Here is a 25,018-nt window from a genome sequence, read left to right as displayed (position 1 = left end):
GAGAAGGACAACTGATGAATATGAGCAGTACCATCTTATTAAGTAGAATAAAATAGTGGACAGTAGTACCTGCTTGGCAAAAGGCTGGAATGAACCAACAAAGCAAAGGCATCCAAAGGTCATTTAAGATCAAAATGGGTGAACAATGAACAATTAAAATTGAAAAGATCAACAAAGATCATTATAATAAAATTTTTTTTCAACATTGAGGAATGTAGGATTACCCCACTTGGATTCTAGCATTAGAGTCCAAGATATGCTTGTTTGGTACAAACAGTACTAAAGAGAACAAAGATAAGGAGAATTGCCAAATTGGACTAAGTATAAATAGAAGAAATCTATGCTAGTAATATCCATTTTTAAAGGTGCTAAGTGTTAATTTGAGAAGATATCCTTAATACAAAATTCAAAAATCATGTGAAAAAAATCTCAGACCTTGTTAAAATGTAAAAAGTGACTGAGGAAAAAAACCCAACAATTACTGATGGACATATATGCCTAATTTGCCATACATACATACATACAAAATCTTTGTAAGGGTCATCTATACATGATTAAAGAGTATCCTTAATGAGGATATAAGAGACTTCCTAAAACTCTTAGGACCAGGTAGCAAAATGAAAATAGAAAGAATCTACTTGTCACATCTTGATAAAAAATCTCAAAATGAAAACTCCTAGAAATATCGTAAACAAAACACAAAATTATCAGATTAAAGAAAAATCCTATAATCAATCAGAAAGAAAGAGTTCAACTACCCAGAAGCAACAGTGGTCATCACACAAACCTTAGCAGTGGTGGTTTTTGAGAACAGAATAGTGTGGAATACAATGTCCTGAAAGGTAAAAGAAAAAGCTTATAACCGTGGAAAACCTATTTGACAAAACACACACACACACACACACACACACACACACACACACACACACACACACAAAATCCTACAGGGAGAAATAGGTATTTCATGAACTAAAGATAACAGTTTTATTGAAATTAATAAAGGGTAGGGTGAAAAAATGTACATGCTGCAATGCTAAATATTAATCCTTTATTAGGGCCTAAAGATCACCAAAAATGTATAAAAATGTAATATATGATTTCCTTATTATAATGTAGGAAATATTATATTCAATATAAGGTCCTTAAAAAACTAAAAGTTTTAAGTGAAGACTAATCTAACTCTAAAGAATCAGTGGGTTGGGGCAGCTAGGTGGCACAGTGAATAGAGCACCGGCCCTGGAGTCAGGAGTACCTGAGTTCAAATCCGGCCTCAGACACTTAATAATTACTTAGCCGTGTGACCTTGGACAAGCCAATTAACCCCATTTACCTTGGAAAAAAAACCCTAAAAAAAAAAGAATCAGTGGGGTCAAGTAACAATAGACAATTTCATCTAAAAAAATAATAGTGAGACAACATATCAAAACTTGTGGGTGAAACTAATAGTTTTTATATGTAAAATTCATATAACCAAATGTTTCATCAACAGAACAAAGAAAGATCAATTAGTTGGGTACACAACCATAAAATTTTAAACACAAAATAAAAGTTCCCAAATAGTAACAAAAATTCTGAAAACTGATGATTAATAAAATTGAAGATAAAAGTTTACTGATAATTATGCACTTTTTTCTCTTTTTTTGCTAGGCAATGGGGTTAAGTGGCTTGCCCAAGGCCACACGGCTAGGTAATTATTAAGTGTCTGAGGTCGGATTTGAACTCAGGTAATCCTGACTCCAGGGCCGGTGCTCTATCCACTGCGCCACCTAGCTGCCCAATTATACACTTTTTAAAGAAGCTAACAAAATAAAGAGCTAAGCTCATTTTTAAAAAGAGAAAAGCTAGGGGCGACTAGGTGGCGCAGTGGATAAAACATCGGTCCTGGAGTCAGGAGTACCTGGGTTTGAATCCGGTCTCAGACACTTAATTACCTAGATTACCTAGCTTGTGTGGCTTTGGGCAAGTCACTTAATCCCATTTGCCTTGCAAAAACCTAATAAAAAATAAAATAAGAGAGGAAAGCTATGTTGTTCATATCAAAATAAAAAAAAGAATTCACAAATAATTGAAGCAAATATTGTAGAAATTATCAGAAACTATTTTGCCTAAGTTTCCTAATATCCTTATCTTTCAGTTCTTTCATTTAAAGTTTCTTTGATGAGACAGTTATTGAATTAGAGCAGGGTGTGTCTAATCTTTCCACTCTTCTGGGCTGCATCACCCAACAAAACCTTGTCTCCTTTTGTTGTGTGATTCAAACTAGAAAAGTGTAAAAATTGGACACCCCTGATATAGAGTTTGTCTTTTAAGGCAAAGTCTTTTAAGTTTGTCTTTCCCAACAGAATTTCACCTCATTATGACCAGGTATTGTTTTGTTCCTTATATTTGTATCCCCAACATTTAATAAAGTGTCTAGCACTTATTGGCACATTCAATACTTCCTAAATGACTGACTGTGTCAAACATTGTTTCTCAGGCAAGTATTCCTGTTTGAAAGACACAGTGGATGGAACACCAACCCTGAAGTCAAAAGGAGTTGGGTTCAAATCCAGACTCCAATACTTTAGACTTACTAGGTGTGTGTGATCTCAGACAATTGTTAAATTACCCAAATTAACCCTGATTCACATCCTGGGCCATCTCCAGTCATCCTGATTCATATCTTGCAACTGGACCCAATTGATTCTGGAGTAGAATGTGACTTAATACAGCATCTCCTCACTCAAATCTAGTTCATGTGCTTGTCATGGCTTCATCTCCCTGATGTCATGGGCCTCTTTGAGAAAGAAGGATAAAACACAACATTCTTCCTGTTTAATAAATTAGTGACCTGGGGGTGGCTAGGTGGCTTAGTAGATAAAGCACCTGGAGTCAGGAGTACCTGGGTTCAAATCTGGTCTCAGACACTTAATAATTACCTAGCTGTGTGGCCTTAGGCAAGCCACTTAACCCCGTTTGCCTTGCAAAAAAAAAACCCTAAGAAAAAAATTAGTGACCTGAGATTCAAGAGAGTTTAAATGATGTATTTACCCATGCTTGTAAGGAAAGAAAGCATTAGAAATGGAATTTGACACCAGGATTCACCGGACCTGAAGTCCTGCATTCATTCCTCTATAACATGATGCCTCTCTTTAATTAATATATACAGTGACAGGCACTATTACCTGATAGGAGGCAATCTGGCTTTCACCCCAGGAAACCCTGAGTCTGAGCCCTGTCTCTTATACCTACTGTCTGTACGACCTGGAGTTGTTGCTGTTGTTGTTCAGCCATTTTGGATTTGAGCTAGAGGACGCTGTACTAAGTCACAAGTTTTACTTTCTACTCCAGAACCATCTGGGTCCAGTGGCAAGATATGAATCAGGATGACTGGAGATGGCCCTCGATGTGAATCAGGGTTAATTTGGGCAATTTAACAAAACTCATTGGAGTTTTCTTGGCAAAGATACCAAATGGTTTACCATTTTCTTCTCCAGTTCATTGTACAGATGTGGATACTGAGGCATACAGGGTTAAGTGACCTACCTAGGGTAAGTGACCCAGCTAGTCAGTGTTTATGACCAATTTAGAACTCTGGTCTTCCTGACTCTGAGTTTGGGGGTTCTATCCATTGTATCACATAGCTGCCTAGGAATCCAAGTAAGTTACTGCAACTCATTGTAGACTGCAAGTTGCAGAGAAGGTGTTTCGTCACTCAGGAATTACCTGAACAAATGTAATCCCCCCTACATCCTTTTAGTCTCTGTGGAGGGGGTCTGGGGTAGGGGGTTGAACCAGGTTCAATAACCTCACCAAATTCCAAGTCTCCTAAATTTGAATCCTCGAATTTCTTAAGGCTTCCTTGCTGGGCTAGCAAGGATTGATCTTGGTTATCATCACTTCCCACAAGGTTTAACTAATATAAATCACTTGCTACAATAAGAAAACTAAAAAAGAGTCCAGAAACTGCCTCAACCAGGAAATCTTTGGTCCATTTGTCAAACAGAGGAGCATAGCAGCCAAGGTCAACAATAGTTTGTAATATAAAAATATTTGTAAAATACCATGAAGGCAATGGCAATTTTACCTCATAAAATGATGGAAACTAGTCTATGGAACCATGAAAATGAAATGAAGCACCTCATCCCAAACATTTACAGATTAAATTAATAAAACAGATAAAGAACACATTTATGTTTTAAATTATGCCCAAGAACATACAAAAATGATATTTTTCAATTTAAATCAACTTTTTAGAAGTGTCTCTTATTTACAAAGCACTATGTTAAACACTGAAGAAACACTTAAGACAAAAAAAATCGATGACCTCGAGAAGCTTACATTCAGCAAGGGATGTACAGAAATAAGTATAATTCAGGGTAAAATGGAGAGAGAAAGAACTAAAAATCTGGGAATTAGAAAATGCTTGATTAAACGGATAAGTATAAGTGATAGCTAGTAATCCAACTTGGCAAAATATAAATTGTATGAAGGGTAGTAGTATGAAATAAGGTAGGTTGATTAAAATGCTGTTGATCCAAAAAGCAAAGGGTAAGAAGACAAGGTACATATCTTGTAAGTAGAAGGTAACATAATTTTAATGATGACCCATATGAAAGTGACATAAAAGTTATTACTTAGAAAGTAGATGATTAGAGACTGCCAAGGACAAAAACATAGCTTGGAAAAGCCAAACTGACATGAACTGAAATGGTCTGAAAGACATTTCCTGGCCCAAACACTGTGTAAAGCTTTGGTTCCCAAGGTTTCAACATTTGCTGTTTCTATCCCAATGAGAAAGGGAAGTGACTAGAAAAAGAAAATTTCAGACCCCAACTTTTTAACACTGGTGCCATGGGTTTAGAGTAATATAGATCTCTCCCAGTGTGTCAGATCAAGGGATAAATTCGAAAGTATTTACAATTTGATATAATAATCTTTAATTTCTTTTGCATTCTCTTTTTAATTAAATGCTTTTTGTTCTAGTTTCATATGCCATCTGTCTTAATCTGGCAATGCATAATGGGATGGGAGTGGGAGGAGATGGTTCTAGAGATATGACTGGATACTAATCCAAACTAGGACATTAAACTTGGAAAATAGCAAGTGAACCTTGGGAACTCAGCAGGAATTTGTGAAGAATTTGTTAATCTTTTTAAAGACTAGAAATTTTTAGTAAGATTTTGACTTGTGTTTTACATCTTCTTTTGATTGTTTTATTAATGATAACAAATTTATAATAAACTTTCTTCAAGAAAATATATGCCTGGAAGAGGAGGTAATTCATGTTACAGGAGCAAGGGATTATAAACGAATAGAGCAAGTGTTGCATTGCTGCATACAAAATATAAATAGATCTAAAGGAAGACTTTTGGAGTATTGGAGAGATCAACTGTAAAATATCTATGGGACAAAATGAACAAGAGACAAGAAATATAAGAGGGTGTGAATGACTGGAGATCTGCAGCAGTATTAGGAACACATCAATTTGCTGACTCATCTTTTGAAATAATATGATTTGAATGACTCTTCCCACTCTCCGTACCTTCTATAATACACACAAATATTAAATTTTATTTTCTGTTTATGTCCATATTATTTTTACATTATTGGTTTACATTATTGGTCTTTTTGTGCTTAATGTTCTTAAATCTTTCACCATTGTATCATTTGTAAAAAGATTGAGTTTGGTTTGAATTTTGTTTGTTGGCTCAGGAACTGTTTTAATTGAACATGTGAAATGCAATGTTTTGTTTTGTTTTGTTTTTTCAGAGCTCAAAAGGCTATGAGAATGGTACTAACAGATTCAGAGTACAAAAACAGATTCTGTACACCAAGGAAAGCAGCAAAAATCTGGTAAGGAGGGGCATTTTCATAGAATCACATATTTTCTCACTGCCCTGCAGCAATCTGCACCAAATACATCACTGAAAAGTAATTTTTTAAGTGAGTCATACTGTATTTATTTGGCAGAATGAAATTTTCATTTCAACAGATAACTGTTGAGTGCCTACCAGGCTCCTGTCACTAAGCCCTCAGGTCCAGTTCTGGGGAAAAGACAGAAGTTGAGGGAAAAATATTCTCATCCTCAAAATGTTTATAAGATATTCTGCTGGAAGAGAGGGAGGAATAGATAAATTCAAAAATAAAGGAAAGAATATGATAACTTTCATAATGATTACTGTTATGTCCAAGAACAAACCCCCAAAACTGAAATAGTTTTAGAAAGAAAGGTTGTTTGGGAAAGTAACAAGAAAGGAGGTGTGACTCCCCTTATCCAGGTTCTAGAAGGTTATATTACAGAGGATTTGGACAAGGGATCTTCACACCAACTATACAGTCACAAGAACACAATGAAACATTGTGTTTACATAAGTTGAGAGGAAAACTTGATAGAGATAGATGTGAAGGACAGAAAACATCCAATAAAATCTAGGCAAAACCAAAACACAAAGAAACAAAAATGCAAGCTTGGGTGTACCCTAAACAAGACTTCTGGGTGGGGACCCAAAACAAAAAAGCTTTGGTTGATCTAGGACCTGGGAAAACAAATCTTGTATCCATCTCCAGCATTCCTAAAGTGTAACTGGGGTTAGGTGACATTTTGCGTGTAGGCAACCTTAATCACATAGATTTGATTTTAAAAGTATAATAATTTTCCCCAAACAATAAAACATATCATTTCTCTCTATAATTAACACTACTATATAGAGTAGAAAGAACAAAGTTTATCTGTGATTGAGGAAATCAGGTAAGGCTATAAGATTTGTTTAAATGCTGGATTAAAAACTAAGTATCTTAAACAATAGTGTTAATTAAACTCAATTAGAAACCCTATATAAGGAACTTGACTGTCTCCATAATGACTTCATTTTAAAATATAATTTTATCAATGTTTATTGCACTTTTATTTCGTTAAATATGTCCCAATTACATTTTAAATTGGTTTGGTCTAAAGTACATTTGCAATTCTAAAATGTTTTCATCTGGTTTTGGCAGTAGTTTTTAATTCTGCTTACTCTAGTTTGTTTCCATTTTGTGTTTTCATTTTCTTGAAAAGGATTTATATACTTAACAAACCTGTATTTATATATGCAAATGTTCCATCTGTAATGAAAATTTAAGTATAATAGCTACTGAATATTCTGAAATTGGGATTTTAGGAGAGTGCTGGTGGTGATTTGTACCTGAAAAGTAATTCCAATTACCAAATATTTTAACTAATTAGTCAAGGGGAAAAAATTAATAATAAAAATTCAAATTTTTCCTTCACTACTGCTTTTTTTAAATAGTAAAGATACACATTTATTTATAACATACTTAAATATTATCATAATATTTATTATGGAGCTATTTAAAGTAACCCACTAGACTCTTATGATTTTTAGGAAATATTAGAATTTAACTAATTTACCTTTAAACTGAAATAGTTTTCTGTCTTTAAAGAAGAAATAGGCCAACATGATAAAACCCCTAAATATATTTTGAATCATATTTTGAGCCTTTGCACACATTTGTGTGATTCTTAATATGATTAGTTTATTTTTTTATTCTAAATTAATAAAAAATCCTGAAATGCAAAAATATAGATTTTTTTGAAAGTATGAAATGAATACTAACTGTAGTTTAATACTCATTTATTTAAATGAGTATTTAAATCTAAAGGATGACTTGCACTGTTTTGAAATCCTGTTCTGACTTCTGGTTTGTAAGTAATCTAATGTTGCTCTCTCCTTGGAGTTAGAACAAAAATGAATGCTGGGCACCTTAGTGATGTCTATATTATATAGATTCCCCGTGTTTTACTGTATTATCATTTTTCTGCTCCCTCCAAAACTCTGACAGATGCTAGAAGGATTTTGAGTGTAGGCTCAGCAAAAGATTGATACCAGCTTAACTAAATTCAGAGAGGTTCATTACCACAAGATTGGTTAACAAATAATGAGTAGTTTCTTTGGTCAGAGCAAATCACAAAGACTTTTGTACTATAAGAATCTTTCTACCATGCAAGACTTAGGGACTTACAGTGGAGATGAATGAAATTTCCATTATTTGCTGCTGAATTTGACATAGGCTTACCACTAGTTTCCAAGTGGTCAACAGGGAAGGTGACTCAGCCTGGTAGGGACTGGCAAAATCACATTTTTTTTTTAATATAAAAGTTTTTTGTCTATTCAGTATTACTGGTCTTGTCTTAGAACTCACTTCTTTTCCACTCCCTAGTCAGGAAGTACCATTTTTCCATTCCTTCACCCTTTTCTTTTGTTTCTCAGCTTCCTATCCTGTTTCCCTGGTTTTTCTTGCCTTCCAAATGTATGTTGCACTTCCCTTGTAGACTAGGAAATATCTTTTTTTACTTTAGAAGTTCTGTATACTAGTTGCCCTATTTTATTGTTCTTTATACTTGTTGCCATACAGAGTTTCCTTACTATGGAGCTATTTAAGCAACAAACATTTATTGACTGCCTCCTCTAGCTCAAAGTCTGATGAAAATTCAGTTCAACTGCATAATTCCTCCTCAAAATAAAAAACTCTCTGACCCCTATAACTAGGAGTTATCCTTAGCAGGCTCAAATATATCTTCTATGAACTTATTATATATACTTTATATTTATTTTACTCTCTTTAAGGGCAGAAGCCATGTCTTACATAGTAGGGGCTCAAATTTTGTTTTAAAGTACTGGTCATTTGTAATAAATTTTCATAGAGATAATTACATAAGATTATCAGAGGCAACCTAGTACTTTGTGGAAAGAGAGTCCATTTCATGAGCTGAGTGAAACTGTATAAATTATAACCTTTCAGGGTTCTAGAAAACTCCCTAAAACAATGTTACATAATGAATAGTACTCATTTAGTAGTAGGAATTCTCTAGAGTGATGAAATCACACATTCAAACAAAAAGAAAAGAGTTCTAAGTTATTGAGTAAAATCAGGGTCCTATCATGAGACTGTTGCCTAAGGTGTCTAATCAACCACTGCATTTATTTTGCATTCACTGTGTGCTAGACTTGGGTATACAAGAATGAAAAAATTGGGGAACTTGGATCCTAAAACAAAGGAAAAATAGGTACATGCATAAAACCTGGAATATAAAAAAAAGTAAGTTCAAGGTAGCTCAAAACAAAGTAGCTAAGGAGGTAAGACCCCATCAGTTGGAAGAATCAGGGAAACTTTCCTGTGAGGAAAAATGAGGAGAAAGTATATTCCTGTTATAAGAGACAGTCAATGCAAAGTTCAGAGACAGCTGATGTGGAGGGATGGCTCTGAAAAACAGAGAAAAAAAATACCATTGGTCAGATCTTGAGCATAAGATGGGGAATGCTATATAATGAGGTTAGCAAGAAAGATTGAAGTCTGGTTGGAAAGGGCTTTTATAGTAAAACAGAGGTGCTTATGTCTGATCCTAAAGGAAATAGGAAGTAGCTAGAGTTGATTGAGCTAAACAAAGGTGACTAGAGTTCAATTAATTCTCCCTGACTACCCAGATTGCAAAAGCCAGGAATGCTGAAAGCGTATTTTCTAGACTTTAATGTACAATGGATTAACAGTTCTTAGATCTGTTCCATGAATATATAAATCTTGGATTGATTCTGTAGACAGAAAATTAATTGAGACTATAGTTTAAAAAGATGAACAGATTGTGTTTGGGATGAGTTAATGATGCCAGGATTCTCTTTGAAAAAAAGGTCCCATGTTTTCCAAGTAATGTTATATTACTGCAAAGTATAGACTACCACAATTTGTGAAAAATTAGTTTTAAGTCAACCAAAGGGCAATAGTAAGAATAGGATATAGCATTTCAATAAGAAGTATTGTAAAAGATATTATGCAATAAATATGACAGGAAAAGGAAATGATTTAGTCATAGTGAAAGGGAGGTCTGACATCTGCTTATACCACACAAAGCAGTAAATCCTGCTTCTATACACACTAAGTCAAGTAGAGAAAGATTTTCAGCATTTTAGGTAGAATCACTATGAAGAATTTACTGGAAGATGTAAGCAAGAGCCTCAAAAGATATGTGTTTATCATTCATGACCTTCAAGATTGGAGAGAATATTTACATTGATGATATCATGGATCTATAGTATTGTATAAGTATTCTGTTGTCATGGATCCATAGCATTATGAAAGTTTTCTTGGCCAGGGTTTGCCTTAATATTCAAAAGTTCATTACATTTTCTAACAGCACAGTTTATCCTCCATCCAATCTGATAGTTATGAGCACCCCCCCCCCCCCCCCACTCAGGTGGATTCCTTTTGGTCACCAGGACATGAAATTTATTGCCAGGCCCATATTTAACCTCTAACCATTATAGCCTTCTAATATTTAAATTCCACGTAGTCTCCAAGAAGAGACTATGAGATATTTCAGGGGAACTTTAATAAAATATTCATGTTTTTGATAACTATTAAATAGAATATCTTTCTCCTTTAAATTGAATTTGTAAACAGGATCCAGAGATTCAGAATTTATTATCAGATGGTGAAAATGGTACAATTCAGCCAAAGTTTGTCACAGTGCTACATGGTGATGGAGGAAATGGAATGGCAGCAATCAGTTTCCTAGGTGCCTTGAGAATACCTGTGAGTATTTTTCTAAAGGGGTTACATCTTTATGTCTCATATCTAATTTTATTTCATAATACACCTTGATGAACAGTTTTGTTTGATTGACCTACTAAAATTAAAAATTTATATTTTGTGAATTATAAAGAGCAAAGAAAATCAACTTAAAATATCATGGTATGGCAGATATAGATACACCCACATGCATGACATATATATATATATATATATATATATATATATACATATACATTAATTTTATTAATGTTTTAAAAGGAGTGTAAAAGTGTTAGTGTAAGTAACAACTTGGAGAGATTTAAATTGTTTTAAGTTTTCAGCAATTTTATATTTGCTAGGTTTATATTTCTTCACCATCTTAGAGTACTTATGAATGGAGTGTGAAGCTGTGAAGTTCTGGATAAATTTAAGAAGAAAAAAAATTCTAAGACAAGAAACCATAGTAGAAACGTTTTAGGAAATATAGAAGCCTAATAAATATTCTCAGAAGCATTGGCATACTTCACAGTATGCCATGCGCGCTTTATTCAGGGTTCCAGCTATCAGCAAAGTAAAGCAAGTTCCAATGGAAGCATGTGGGAATGGAATGGAATAAAGAGGAAAGCAGGATTCTTTTTTAAATTTTTAAATATTAATAGCTTTTTGCTTTGTGCATATTGAGGAACTCCAAGAATGGAATAGAAGGGAATTACTCAGATACCAGAGAATACGTTTCTGTTGGCTTAAATTTTTATTTGACTAGATCAACAGAAATTTCAGAGACCAATAAAAAGAAATGTAAATACTATAAATAAAAGGATGGGAGAAAGGGCAAAGATGAAAATGGAAAACTAGCTTGCTTTTTCAAAATCAGTAATTAGAAAAATACTTTGCTTTGTGCTCCAGATATTGAATGATATTTCCTAAAGTGCTACCCTTACCCTTGTGAATTTAACACCTTCATAATAGGGGGAAACATGAACATAAATTGGGAAAACATATGAAAGATTCCATTTAAGAGCAGAAAATTATTTTCATGGCAATTTCAAACTAGTCATCTCTTGTTACTATTTTTCCTTTTAAATAGTTATTGAATACTTTTATACAGGCATTATGCTAGGTGCTAAATTTGGGTCAAGGACAGAGACTGTTCAAGAACCTTGTGCTTGATTGGGCATATTATGACATGTAGAAATAAATACAAGATAGTGAATGAAACAAAGAAATACCTGTATAGTGCTGTAAAAATAGTTGAAAGATGGAAAATACTTTCAGTTAATGGGTCAGTAAAAGATATGTCAAAATGGGGCAGCTAGGTGGTGCAGTGGATAGAGCACCAGCCCTGAAGTCAGGAGGACCTGCGTTCAAATCCAGCCTCAGACACTTAATAATTACCTAACTGTGTGGCCTTGGGCAAGCCACTTAACCCCATTGTCTTGTAAAAACCTAAAAAAAAAAAAAGACATGTAAAAGAGATCATACAAGCTGAGCCTTAAAGGAAGTTGAGACTTTTGAAAGGCAATACTAAGGGGGGCAAAATTACAAATATGAGAAATGAGTCTGTACACATTTAGAGAAGCAAGATATTGTAGTCAAATTTGAGGAGTGGCAAGTTCGACTAAAGCCTAGACCAAGTATGGGGAAATTATGTGAAATAAGTAAATTAAATAGTAAAGTACTTATAAACTGCTTTTAAGCCTATATATTTTTTCTCCATACTGACATTTTCTTTTTCAATCTCTAGACATCTATCTTTAGGACTTAATTAACCTCAGCAAGGCTATCTAATGAATAGCCCCAGTTAATTTGTGTGAAGTTATATTAGGGTTCAGAATTTAGGTCTTATAAGGAAGAGGAGAGGGTTGTTTATATGTGTAATTTTTTTGATCATCATTCAGAGAATTTTTATTAGGAATAGATTAATGGGGGGGGGGAGCTGGTAGTGCAATGGATAGAGCACCAATGCTGGATTCAGGAGGACCTGAGTTCAAATTTGACCTCAAACACATTGCCTAGCTATATGACCTTGGGCAAACACTCTTAATCCTATTGCCCTAAATAAATAAAAAGAAATTTAAAAAGGAATATATTATGTACAGAGCACTATTTGGCATTAAGGGAAATATAAAATCTAGGGAAATCATACTACTTTCATGAAATCTTATATTTTAGCAGGAGAATAAGATACAAATAAAACTACAGCATACAGAATTATAAGATAAATGAACTTTCAATATAAAAATAAAATTTTATATAATATTTGAGGGTGAAAGTAGGAAGCAATCAGAAAGTAGAATTTAGGTTAGACTTTAAAGAATGAATAGGGGGTGGCTAGTTGGCTCAGTGGATAGAGCACGGGCCCTGGAGTCAGGAGTACCTGAGTTTAAATCCAGCCTCAGATACTTCATAATTACCTAGCTGCATGGCCTTGGGCAAGCCACTTAACCTCATTGCCTTGCAAAAAAAAAAAACTTATAAAAAAAAAAAGAATGACTAGGAGTTCAATAAGTAGAGGAGAAGTAGAATATTACCAAAAAAAAAAGAATAATCTAAGCAAAGACATATTCTGAGGAAAGAGAATTGTATGGTTTATTAGAATATTGAGTGTATGAAGGAAAGTAATATAAAATTAGATCTGATTTCATTGGTATATGGAAATCACAGATGAGGAAATACCCTCAACCAATGTAAATCAGCACTTAATCTGAAACTTAAAGATGAAGAGAGTTGCCTAAAGCCACTTGGAGGTTAAATGAGTTGCTCAGTTATAAACCTACTATACATTAGAAATAAGACTTAAATTCAGGTTTTCCTGACTAGTAAGCCAGCTATCTCCACGACTCCTAATTGCCTTTCTAAAATGAAATAAAACTGAATAGTACCTAATATAGAGGATCTTTAATATCAAAGCAGAGACCACTAAATATTTTGAGCAAAATTAGCATGATCATATCTATATTGGAAAAGTTAATCTGTCAGCAACTTAAAAACTTGATTGGGATAGGTGGGAGTGGAGGATGAAAGATCTATAATCAGATTATTGAAATAGTCCAAGTAATAAAGTCCTATTCTAGAATAGTAGAATAAAAATACAGAAGGGAGGATGAATATGAAAGATGTAGAGATATAATCATCAGGATTTGATAACTAATTCAATATGAGATATGAGGAAAACAATCCCAAAGAAAACTGAGTGAAACAGTAAAATCAGAAGGAAAATAGTTTAAGGTCCTAGATAGGAACTTGAAGTGTAGATGTCCTTTAGTATTTGGAGATATGGATCCAGAACTCAGAAAAAGAGGTCAAAGAAAAAAAGTTAAACGTGATTGGGTTCATAAAAATAATAGCTGAAACTGCGGGAATGGACAAAGTGACAATCAAAGAGCAATTAGAAAGACAGGGATAGTTTTTCAGAGTTTCCAAGAAAATGGTCATCAGTTTTTAAAACATAGAGATCAAGAAGAATAAGAAATAAAAATTTAAAAATTGGATTTGATGATTGGAAGATCACTGCTGGCCTCTGATTATATCTGCAAGAGCTTTTTCAGTCAGCAAAAAACAAATAAAAGGTGAAAGATGTGGAGGTATCAGGTATAGGGGAAAAAAAATTAGAAGTTTGGCAGTGAAGGAAGATAAACTGTTAACAAGGCAATGTGGAAGGGTCGGGAAAGACTAATTGTTTAAATAATTCAAGATTAAAATAAAATATCTATTGAATATATAATAAACTTGATTCTCAATAATTAAAGACAATAGAAATTTTACTGATAGCCAAGTTTTCTCAGAATTTATTACTTGAATTGAAAATCATGCTTACAATCTTCTATAATGATATCAGGATTCAGCCCTTAAAAATAGCAACTAGTTCTATGCCAGTAGATATTTATCCTTTGCTTGGCCTACTTCTTTGAACAGATCATGCTATATTTTGATTGTATTATATTTTGACTTATTGATCAAGGGTTTTCAAAATCAATCCCCAGAAGAAGTTATTAGACGGAAATGAAATATTACTTAGTAACACTTAATAAATAATTATCTAATAATAAACTTGATAAAAATTCAAGATAAAAAATTACCATTAGTTTTCTCTGTTTTTCAGGGAGTCATAGAGTTTTCTCTTTGTTTGTTATTTGCCAAGCTGGTCAGCTATACTTTTCTATTTTGGTTACCCCTCTATATCACAAATGTAGGTAAGTATCCATTCTGCTGAAAATAGAAATATTTTTCTTTCTTAAGGCATATGTCATTCTGTTGCAGCATCAATTGAAATTAGAATGATTCTGATTTCTGGTCTCAGTTTAGAGGTCATTGTTAGAACCTCTCATTGTGAATCTGTTATACTAAATATTTAATAATGTCACTATGAGAGTGCCCTTAATCCACTCTGATTCTGTACCTCAATGGGCAACATACATTTTAAAAATTGTTGTAACTTAGTTTTAGTAAAGATATAGTCTTGATTAAGTAAGATATCAAGATAAACAAAATAGAGTTAATTTCAATATTACACTTGTAAACAAAGAAAATGCACATAGTTCTAACATTTGTGTGTATTTTTAAAGATTTTCCTTGTGACCTTACCCTTTGATTTTTAGAAGAAACTCTGCATTAATCAAATGTTTCATTTATCACTTAACTAGATCATTTTGATGCCAAAAAAGCTGGGGATCTTTCCACTTTGTTTGATGTTGGAGGAATCATTGGTGAGTTTATTTGCCCTCCCACTGTTTGGACAGATGGCTAGCAGACATTTTATAGTGTCTCCACTATACCACAAATTAGGCTAAAATTTCATTTATCTTCACAACTAACTAAATATTGCTAGTTGGGGGGAGAAAGAGAACCTCAACTTTGAATCTCCATGCTTGATTCCTTCCCACTATATATGTTATACAGAAGACCATCACAATTAGTGAATAGTGACTACACTCATTTATCCAAGCAGATAAAAATTGAAAACATAAAAATTATACAGATTAGAATATATCATATAATACATAATGTGAATGAGCTCTCCCTCTGGAAGTAAGATATCATAGCTTATCCAAGGGACCAAGGACCCTATTTTATCAAAGGGGAAATTCTCTAAAATCTCTAAGGAGAAAAGCTAGGAATTAGGGAACGTTGAGAAGGTTGTCTCCATGGATCTCTTCCTTAAGAGTCTCTAGAACCATGTGTGTCCTCTCCTGAAGCAGGATTCAAGAATATTTCTCCCTCTTTAAAGCTCTCAGGCTAACTATGCCTCTCATGAATAAACATTGATTCATCATTCTCTTTATCAATGAGAATGTCTTATATAAAAGGCTTGAATCCTAGGTTCCACAAAAACTAATCTAGCACTAACCAAAAGATCAAATTTAATCCTTATTTGAGGAAAAATATTTTTTCAAGACTTGCACTTTAAGCATCAAGAATACACTTAAGATTGTATTTCCAGACAAGTGAAGAGGAATCATATATACTTCATATTGAGACTTTGAAGTCATTCAGTCTATGAATAGTATGAATGATTATATATGTCTTTGCTTTCTTAGTGATTTTATTTATTTTTTTATTTATTAAGGCAATGGGGTTAAGTGACTTGCCCAAGGTCACACAGCTAGATAATTATTAAGTGTCTGAGGTTGGGTTTGAATTCAGGTCCTCCTGACTCCAGAGCCAGTGCTCTATTCACTTGATTTTATTTATTAATAGATTTTAGAAATTCCATAAGTTTCATATTTAGCTATGGAGCATTAGTAATGAGAATTTTTTTCTAACTAAATAATAATTATTTAATAAACTAGAATGGGAGGCATAAACAAATTAAATAATCAGTGAGAACAAGATTAAAACTATATTAATAAGAAATAATCAATAAGGAAATTAATAAAAGAGAAATCATTAAAAAATCTCTGAGGTTTAAAAGTAAATAGGAGAATAATTTAAGTGGCAGGATAAAGTTGGGTGACATATATATATATATATATATATATGACCCTTTTCAATCCTTCAAAGATAGCTAATAATAATAATAATTAACATTTATATGACATGTAATGTATATTAGATACTGTATTTAGCATTTTAAAGTTATTGGCTGGGTGGCTAGGTGGCGCAGTGGAGTCAGGAGTACCTGGGTTCAAATCCAGTCTGACACTTAATAATTACCTAGCTGTGTGGCCTTGGGCAAGCCACTGAACCCCATTTGCCTTGCAAAAAAAAAAAAATCTAAAAAAAAGTTATTGGCTTCATTTGATCCTCACAACAACCCTGGGAGGTAGACAATAATCTAAACCCCTATTTTAGAGATGAGGAAACTGAGGTAAAAAGAGTTGTTACTTGCCTAGCATTTCACAGCTGACTAAATGTCCAAGAACAGATTTTAAGGAGTCTTCCTGAGTTAAGGTCCTGTACTCTATCCACCATACTACCCAGATGCTCCATGAGAAGGGGTTGCACAACACATATTCCTACCAGCATGCCACACTTTTCTTTCTTTCTTTTTTCAGGTGGAATCTTGGCAGGTGTAGTCTCTGATAGGCTGGGAAAGCGGGCTTCTACCTGTGGATTAATGCTGCTACTAGCAGCTCCAACAGTAAGAGTTTAATAATCTACTTTATTTCTGCGCTAGTAATACATTAGTAGTTGAGGTACCATTATTTTTTTCTTTACAGGTTTCAGCATAATTGACACTAAAATTCAAATTGACTGGATTCTACCTTAAAGGCAAAGAGGGCAAGAAGATGCTTCAATAATTTGCTAAGTTACTAACTAGGATTTTTTTTCTAAAGTTCATTTAATTGACATATAGTCACAAATTAAGGAAAGGGGACAGATCATCTTGGAATGAATAAAAGTGGTAGAATCTCAGAACTCACAGGATCTTAAGAATTCTTGAGATGGCTTATAATAGAATACTAGCTGCCATGTATCTAGGATGTCATAAATGTGTTATTGCATCAAGATAGAGGCCCTAAGACCTCAGAAAATTCCTTTCAGTTGTTTTCCTTTGTCTTTCACTTAAAAGCATGTAGAACTATTAATATTCAGCAGAGAGAAAAAAAGGTTATTTTCAAATTCAGACTGTTCTCACTTTACATAAATTTGCATTTTGCAAATTCAGCTTTACATAAAGAATTCTGAAAGAAATTCACATTCAAAAAAAAAAAACCCATATGTTATCTCTCCTGTACAATATTGTTCTTATTCTTTCTCTCTCTTTCTCCTCTCTCACTCTCTCTGCTCCTGCAGCCTCCTACTTCCCCGGGGGGGGGGGGACCCTTAAGAAAAACTAAATTAAACCCCTTCAATGAAAGAGAAAAAGACACATAGAGAGCCTGCCACCAGGGTACCACTCACCTGCTTCTGAGTCCACTTCCCACATGTCTGTCTTCCATCAGTCCAAACTTGGGTACCACATTTCTATCCCCAGACCCTCCATGTCTACTCTTCTCTCCTGTATATGTCCCTGTTCAACCACCACTGGAGTCAACTCCCTTCCTCCCTCTTAGTCTCCCTCACTTCCCTACATCCTGGGCAAATTCACATTGTATAAAAATTGCTTTACTTAGGAGTTTGAGGAATGGTTTGCTTACATAAAGTGAGAACTGTCTGCAATTGGAAAACTTTCGCATGAAAGTAAATTCTTTGAATCCCCACAACTAGAGTTTAGAACTTTACATAGATTAAGTATGAGCTCAATAATCACACTTGAAATTAATTTAAATAGAATTATTTTTCTTGGCTTCAAAAAATTTAAGGTTCAACATCAGGATGAATTTAAAGAACTGTCCAAAAATGGAATAAGCTACCTGTATAGGTAGTGAGTTACACATGACTGAAAGTTTTCACGTGTACACTACTGAACCATTTGCCAAGGATGATATCAAAGATGTTTGTGTCAAGAAGATCATGACTTGGGGGGCAGCTAAGTAACTCAGGGGCATCAGGAGGATCTGAGTTCAAATGTGACCTCAGACACTTAATACTTAGTTAGCTGTGTGATCTTGGGCAAGTACCACAAAAAAAAAAAAAGATAGTGGGTTGGACTAGAGGACGTTTAAATAGAACTTTCAACTTCGAAATTTAATGATTCTTTTATTATGAAACTTTACTTTCTTATATTGTAGTAACCAGAGAGATTTTTCACAACAGGTCACCCTATCAACCCCAACAACAATATTTGGAGAACTTTTTCATTGATTTCCTCTTATAGTAATTATAAATGAGTGCTCTGTATAAGCAGACAAGGTTTCTCTTTCATTTTTCATAGTTAAACTATTTTAAGTGTTCAATATATGTAACCATGTGATGTTAGGAAGAATATATGGATTTTTAACTAATCTCTACCTCTGTAAACATCCCCTTGCCATTGAATGCAGTCTCAGGGAGAACTTATAGATTAAATGGAATTATGGATTGCAGAAGACAGATTCCAACAATTCAACCTGTCATATTCTCACTAACCAAGAGTTACTTTAAGCTTATGGACATATTTCAGTATTTTTAAATAGCCACAAGTTCATTCATGTAAACATTCCCTCCACTAACGCAAATCAGAACCCTTCCCCAACTTAGTGATTTCATAATTGAGTGAGGTCAAAAAGCAATTATCACTTGGTGGCTTATGTTTTGATGATGAACTGGGTCTCTCCAGGCTTAAATTGGACTGGTCCATAAACTACAGACAAATAGTCTGTCACATACTCAAAAAAAAATCATAAATCAAAAAACTGAAAGGGAGTTTGGAAACCAGAGTTACATAAACTTTACTAAAACTCTCATCCAGAATATTTATAAAACATGATCATCTATTTTCTGCCTAAAACGTCCACTGAAGAGAGCAGCCCATTATGTTTTCTGCTAGTTCTAATTATTAAGAAGTTTTTTTCTCTCATCATCTAAATCTGTCTCAAAAACTTTCATCCATTACTCTCAATTCTATCCTCTGAGACCAAATGAAAAAGTCCAAACGAGAAAGTCTTTCCAGTATTTGAATACATCTATCATGTCCATTCTAATTCTCTTTTCCATACTAAGCATTCCCAGTTCATTAATCAGTTCTCACATGTCATGTTCTCCAGTTTTATCATCATCTTGATCATACATTTCTGCACATTTCAGTTTTTCTGTGTTTTTCCTAAAGCATGTAGTCCAGAATTGCACATAATATTCAAGATGTGGGCTAAGCAGAATAGTATATAGAACTATTACCTCCTTCACTGTGGACATTTTATTTCTCTTAATATAACTTTGGATAACATTCATTTTTTCAACTATTCTATTCAACCAATAAGATCCATTGAAATCATCTTTTTCTTTTTTGTCTTTTACTCTTCATTTATTTTTAATTTTTCAAACATTTTATAAAGATGAATGTTAAAAACATCACCAAATTAAAATTTCTTTAGAACAAAAAAAAGGATTATATATGGCACCACAAATTTTTATCATATAATTTGGTTTTTTAAATACACATTATTTAAATTTAGCATGAGTTCTAAGTTCTCTTCTGAAATTCCTTCTCCTTCTTCTATGTGTTTTTAATATTTCATTTTAATTGATGTTCTTTTTTATCATTATCCCTTCACTCTCCTACAATTCTCTGCTTTCCAAAGAAAAAGAAAATCCTTCCCCTGTAATAAGTATTGTCAACTAAAACCAATACCTAAATGTGCTGAAAATGTCTGAAAATTCATGCCAAGATATACACTGTATTATTTTGCAGTTATTTTATTTTATATTGTTGAAATCAGTATATGAACTATTTCCCCATTCTACTTCTCTGACTCTGCACCAGTTCAATCACATATTCCCAGGTTTCTATGATGCCATTCCTTTTGTAATTTTTATGGTGTCATAATTCCATTCATTCATATACCTTAATGTATTCATTCCAATATGTCCTATTCATCAAATACTTTCCTATTCCTTCAAGACTTTAATGAAAATACTCAGCACGTATACTGAGAGCAAGCCACAAGCTTGTTTCTTATAAAATATTTGAAAGGAAGCCATATCTTAATAGTCATCTAAATTGATTAAAGAGTATAGAATATATGTGATGTTTATTTTTTGATGGGAGAAATTCACTATATGACATGCATGACCTTTCTTTGAAATTAGTGATCACTACTCCTTTTATAATTCAGTCTTTAAAATAATTCTTTAATACTTCAGGATTTTGTGACTGGGGAACAGGGGAAGAGAATCTTTCCACCCCTATATACCACAATGCCTACATAGAGATGGAAATCATCCAGTAGATGATTTGGACAGTTGTTGTAGCTAAGATTCATCATCCTGTAGCTAACCAGTCCTTGAAGTTTAGTTAGACAGACAAGATACATATTATACTATATCCTCATGTCATTTTTAAACCTTTCAGGCTTAATGACAACCCCCAGTACTTGTGTTGTGATAGCATAGTCTTCAAAAACTCAGAGATACCTCAATACAACAATAAATAATCAAAATGAGACTTTAATGGAGAATCCTTTAAATAAAAATATTTATTCACTTTCTCTTTTATTAAAAGCTGTTTACTCTTCAATTTGTATTACCTCTTACATTCTCCATGATTTTATAGAGATCATATACAGTAGGTTAGCAACCATATTTACCATTTATTTTAGTATCCTAGGATACAGCTCATTTAGACTTGTGCTTGAACTCATTAACAATAATTCGTTATTACTATCCCTTTGTGTATCTTTGGTTTCAGCTTCCTGGTTATTTTTTGTCTATGTCTCAATCCAACAATTTTTCTCCCTGGAAAGAAAAAAAGGGAAGGAAAACAAAGGTTAAAAAGCTCTGTTGACTTCTCATTGTCATTCATCATGAACATCTCAACCTCCTTATTCCTTCTTTCACTTAATTTTTTTCCTCAACATAGCTTATATTCTTTGTATTCTTAGCATTTATCACCAGTCTAATTCTAATACTACTCATAAAAGACTATGTCCTTTTGTAGTTATTTTATGCTATCTGTCCTTTTTTGTATCTTTTATGCGTGCTTTAAAGATCATTGATTGAAAACTTTTCAATGTTCCTTGTGCAAGCATATCGATGAGTTCTTTCTTTTTTTCTTGCAATAATTTCTGTTTATAACTCCAGAATTTCATTCTTAACATCTCCATATCTCTTGTTAAATTCTGTAGTGGAATTATAGACCACTAGATTCTCCCAGTCCTTCCTCTGAACTCTTTTACATCTGTTCTCTCAAAATGTAGGGTTTACTTCAAACAGGAGGGCTTGCTTCATTCCAAGTTCCCTATTATTTCTTCTTTAGAATCTAGTTCTTATGAGTTGGTTAAAATAATCAGTGTTACCTACATTGTCAGATGGAGTCACAGCTTAGAACATTTTTATTTAAAAAGCAAAGTTTCCATTTTGAAACGGGGAAGCTTATTCTGAAATAGTTGTTCCCCTCCTTACTTCCTCTGTTTTTGCAACTATGTGTTACAATGACTAGAAGACTGAACTTAGAGTTGGGGTGTCTGAATCCTAGTTCAGACACTGATAGCTAGGAAAAGCACTTGATATCTCTCAATGTTCAATTTTTTTCAGCAGTAAATGGAACAATAATAATACCTACTTTACAAGGTTATAGTGAGGATCACCTGAAATAATATGTAAAGTGTTTGCAAACCTTAAAATGTTATAGATGGATAGATGGATAAATAGAGGTATCATTAAGACAAGACAATTACTTTGCTTTTTTTCAGAGAAAAAGAGAACCCTAGCAAATACCAGGATAGTTGATATCCCTTCAATATAAATAATGTTCCTTTGACAGAATTGAGATCTATCTCTCAGTTTCCTTATCTAATTCCTTTTTTCTAGGTGGTCTATAACATGTTCCAATAATATAAATTCTGTCTCCATTAATTCTTAGCTAAATGCACTCCATCATGTTACCTTAGGTTTCTGGATTTTCCTACATGCATGTATCTTCTTAAAATGTAATACTATTTGGGGCGGCTAGGTGGCACGGTGGATAGAGCACTGGCCCTGGAGTCAGGAGTACTTGAGTTCAAATCCAGCCTCAGACACTTAATAATTACCTAGCTGTGTGGCCTTAGGCAAGTCACTTGACCTCATTTGCCTTGCCAGAAAAATAAATAAATAAAAAGGAATACTATTCCATTGCCCTTTTTATTTATTCTGTTCTTTTTTGAATAACATATACCCATTCAGAATCATATGGCTAGAGTCACACCCTATCAAGTATAAGTGAAATCTGTGAGATCAAGTTTTCTTCCTCACTTTATAATCCCTATATTTTGTGAATTCCCATAGTTGTATACTTAAGAATCAGAGAATCTCATAAAATCTGAATCTGAATAAAAATATTTTCTACATCATCTAACATTTTCATAACACAAGGAGACATACTACTTCCCAAGGAACCTATTTAATTTTTGGATAGCTCTATTTCTTGAAATTTGTTGGGGTTTTTTAAATGTAAAAACTTTGTCCAGTCTTCTAGTTGTATATAAGTATATCCACAGCCATGGATTTTATTGCTGACTTTCTTCTTAGGAATTGTATTCTAATAGTATCCAGGCAAATATATTCTTATTAGTTCTTCTTAGCTATATTCCCTTGTTGGTCAAGACACTTAAGGTCAAGACCAGTATATTCAGGAATATAAATATCATTATCCTTGTTTGAAGATCACATAGTTAAGAAGTGGCAGAGCCTCTACTGAATTTTAGTCTATTAAATGAAAGACTAATATATCTAAATCTAGGTAATTTTTAAATGTTTAATAGCACTCCATTGTGTACACTGTAAAAATACTATCTCTTCTCTCACAGTTCTAATTCTGAATTCTATTCCTTTATCATAAAAATAATTTTGACTTTTTTTGTTAACTTTTGCAGCTCTATATGTTCTCTATGGTCAGCAAAATGGGCCTAGAAGCTACAATAGGTGAGAAAATTATGCATTTTTCTCCTAAGAGTTGTTCTTAAGTGTGGAGTCTTCTTCATATGACCAGGAGGAGGGAGGGAGGTGGGGTAAGGCTTTCAAAAAAGCAAAATCCAGTGATTATAAACAAGGAGCCAATTCAGCTACAATGATCTTAAACATCCTGGTTGCTTCTCTTTAGGTTGAAAGAGACAACACAAATTCATGTCCCAGATTCACTTATCTTTGTGAAAGTTAGACATCTGTAGTATTAGGACAGATTATGATAGTAGGGAACCAAGGGGAAATGAGGAGTAGAGATACTGATGTATTTAAACGGAAAACTGACTTTTTTCAGTCAAAAAGGGTAGATTTAAAAGTATGAACACTACTTTTGCTTCTTCCTAGCCTATGACTCAATGCTATATATGAAGGCAAGTTTCTGTCATTCAGAACCTTAGCAGTTAGTCTAATTAGTGCATCACTGTGTTCCTGGAGTATGGCCAGCCTTATCAACAGCCTCAGTGAGTGACTTCATCAAGAATCAGGCCTCCTGGAGTCAAAGTCTTGTTCTTTCTTGTACTGTCATCAGGTTCCAGTCCACTGTATGCTGTTCATACTCAACATTCTGGGCCAGTTATATAAAACAAAAACTATTTTTAACTTTGTACAGGCAACAATATTAAATTAATGCTTCTGTCACTTCTCAAATAGTTCTCTGCTCCTAAAGGGGAAATTTCAAGGATGTTATGATTTATTACTTAAAAGCCATCACTAAAAAGTCTTTTGAAAAACAAATCATATGATTTTAGATCTCTGAGTAACCATATTTGACCAGTGTTCAAATCTCCAAAAAAATTATGCAATTTCCAATTAACTTAGTCTAATTTCTGGCAAAGCTGAAGTTGAGAGAAGTCTACATGCTCAAAATAATTATTGCAATCTTGCTTGTGGTAACCATTTATTTATAATTAAAATAATTTTTTGCCTTTCACATAGTGTCCCTTAGGTTTTCTACCAGTAGTCATAAAAGTTAACAGAATAACATATAATATAGTAAAACACATACTTTTTAATATATAAAATTTACATTATTTTTTCTGTTGCTCCTATGGATTATCATATTTCAATAAAACCCCAAACTTCTGAAAATCTCCATATGTCAAAGAAATATATTGAAGAGTAGAGGGGTAAATATTCACATTATAAGACTGTTCAGAGATAATACCATTTGAGCATTAGGGTGAAAAAGAATGAAATTAAAATGTTTTGAAAGGATAGATTAGATAACTGAAAGGTAGACTTGAGGCCAGGAAGAGTTGGGTTCTAGGACTGCCTCTAAAACACTACATTGGTGACCTTGGGCCAATAATAGCACATTTCTCCATTTATTAAAAGAAATTGAATTAAATGACTTCTAAGATTCTTTCAGGCCTAAATATATAATTCTATGAAATGCGTTGGGAAAATAGTTTGTATTTGGTCCTTCCAAATATAAATCCTTATAATTCCAAAAAAGATAATCCTTCTCTTACTTGGATTGTATACAAGATATATAACTCCACTGCAGAGA

The 25,018-nt window shown here is 33.4% G+C and overlaps 1 protein-coding gene across 1 annotated transcript in view; it reads left to right on the top strand.

Annotated features, from left to right (window-relative positions):
* Positions 1-25,018, top strand: part of SLC37A1 (solute carrier family 37 member 1) — a 113,398-nt gene that overhangs the window by 73,586 nt on the left and 14,794 nt on the right. Inside the window, exons 11-16 of the mRNA XM_074213914.1 lie at positions 5,752-5,835; positions 10,438-10,569; positions 14,651-14,741; positions 15,192-15,254; positions 17,043-17,128; positions 23,421-23,469. Coding sequence (XP_074070015.1) covers positions 5,752-5,835; positions 10,438-10,569; positions 14,651-14,741; positions 15,192-15,254; positions 17,043-17,128; positions 23,421-23,469 — 505 coding nt within the window. The remainder of the gene's footprint in view (positions 1-5,751; positions 5,836-10,437; positions 10,570-14,650; positions 14,742-15,191; positions 15,255-17,042; positions 17,129-23,420; positions 23,470-25,018) is intronic.

This window comes from Macrotis lagotis, chromosome 1 (assembly GCF_037893015.1).
Source record: "Macrotis lagotis isolate mMagLag1 chromosome 1, bilby.v1.9.chrom.fasta, whole genome shotgun sequence".
NCBI classification, from domain to species: domain Eukaryota; kingdom Metazoa; phylum Chordata; class Mammalia; order Peramelemorphia; family Peramelidae; genus Macrotis; species Macrotis lagotis.
The sequence above is the reverse complement of the archived record's forward strand: the minus strand, read 5'-3'. Positions and strand labels throughout refer to the sequence as shown.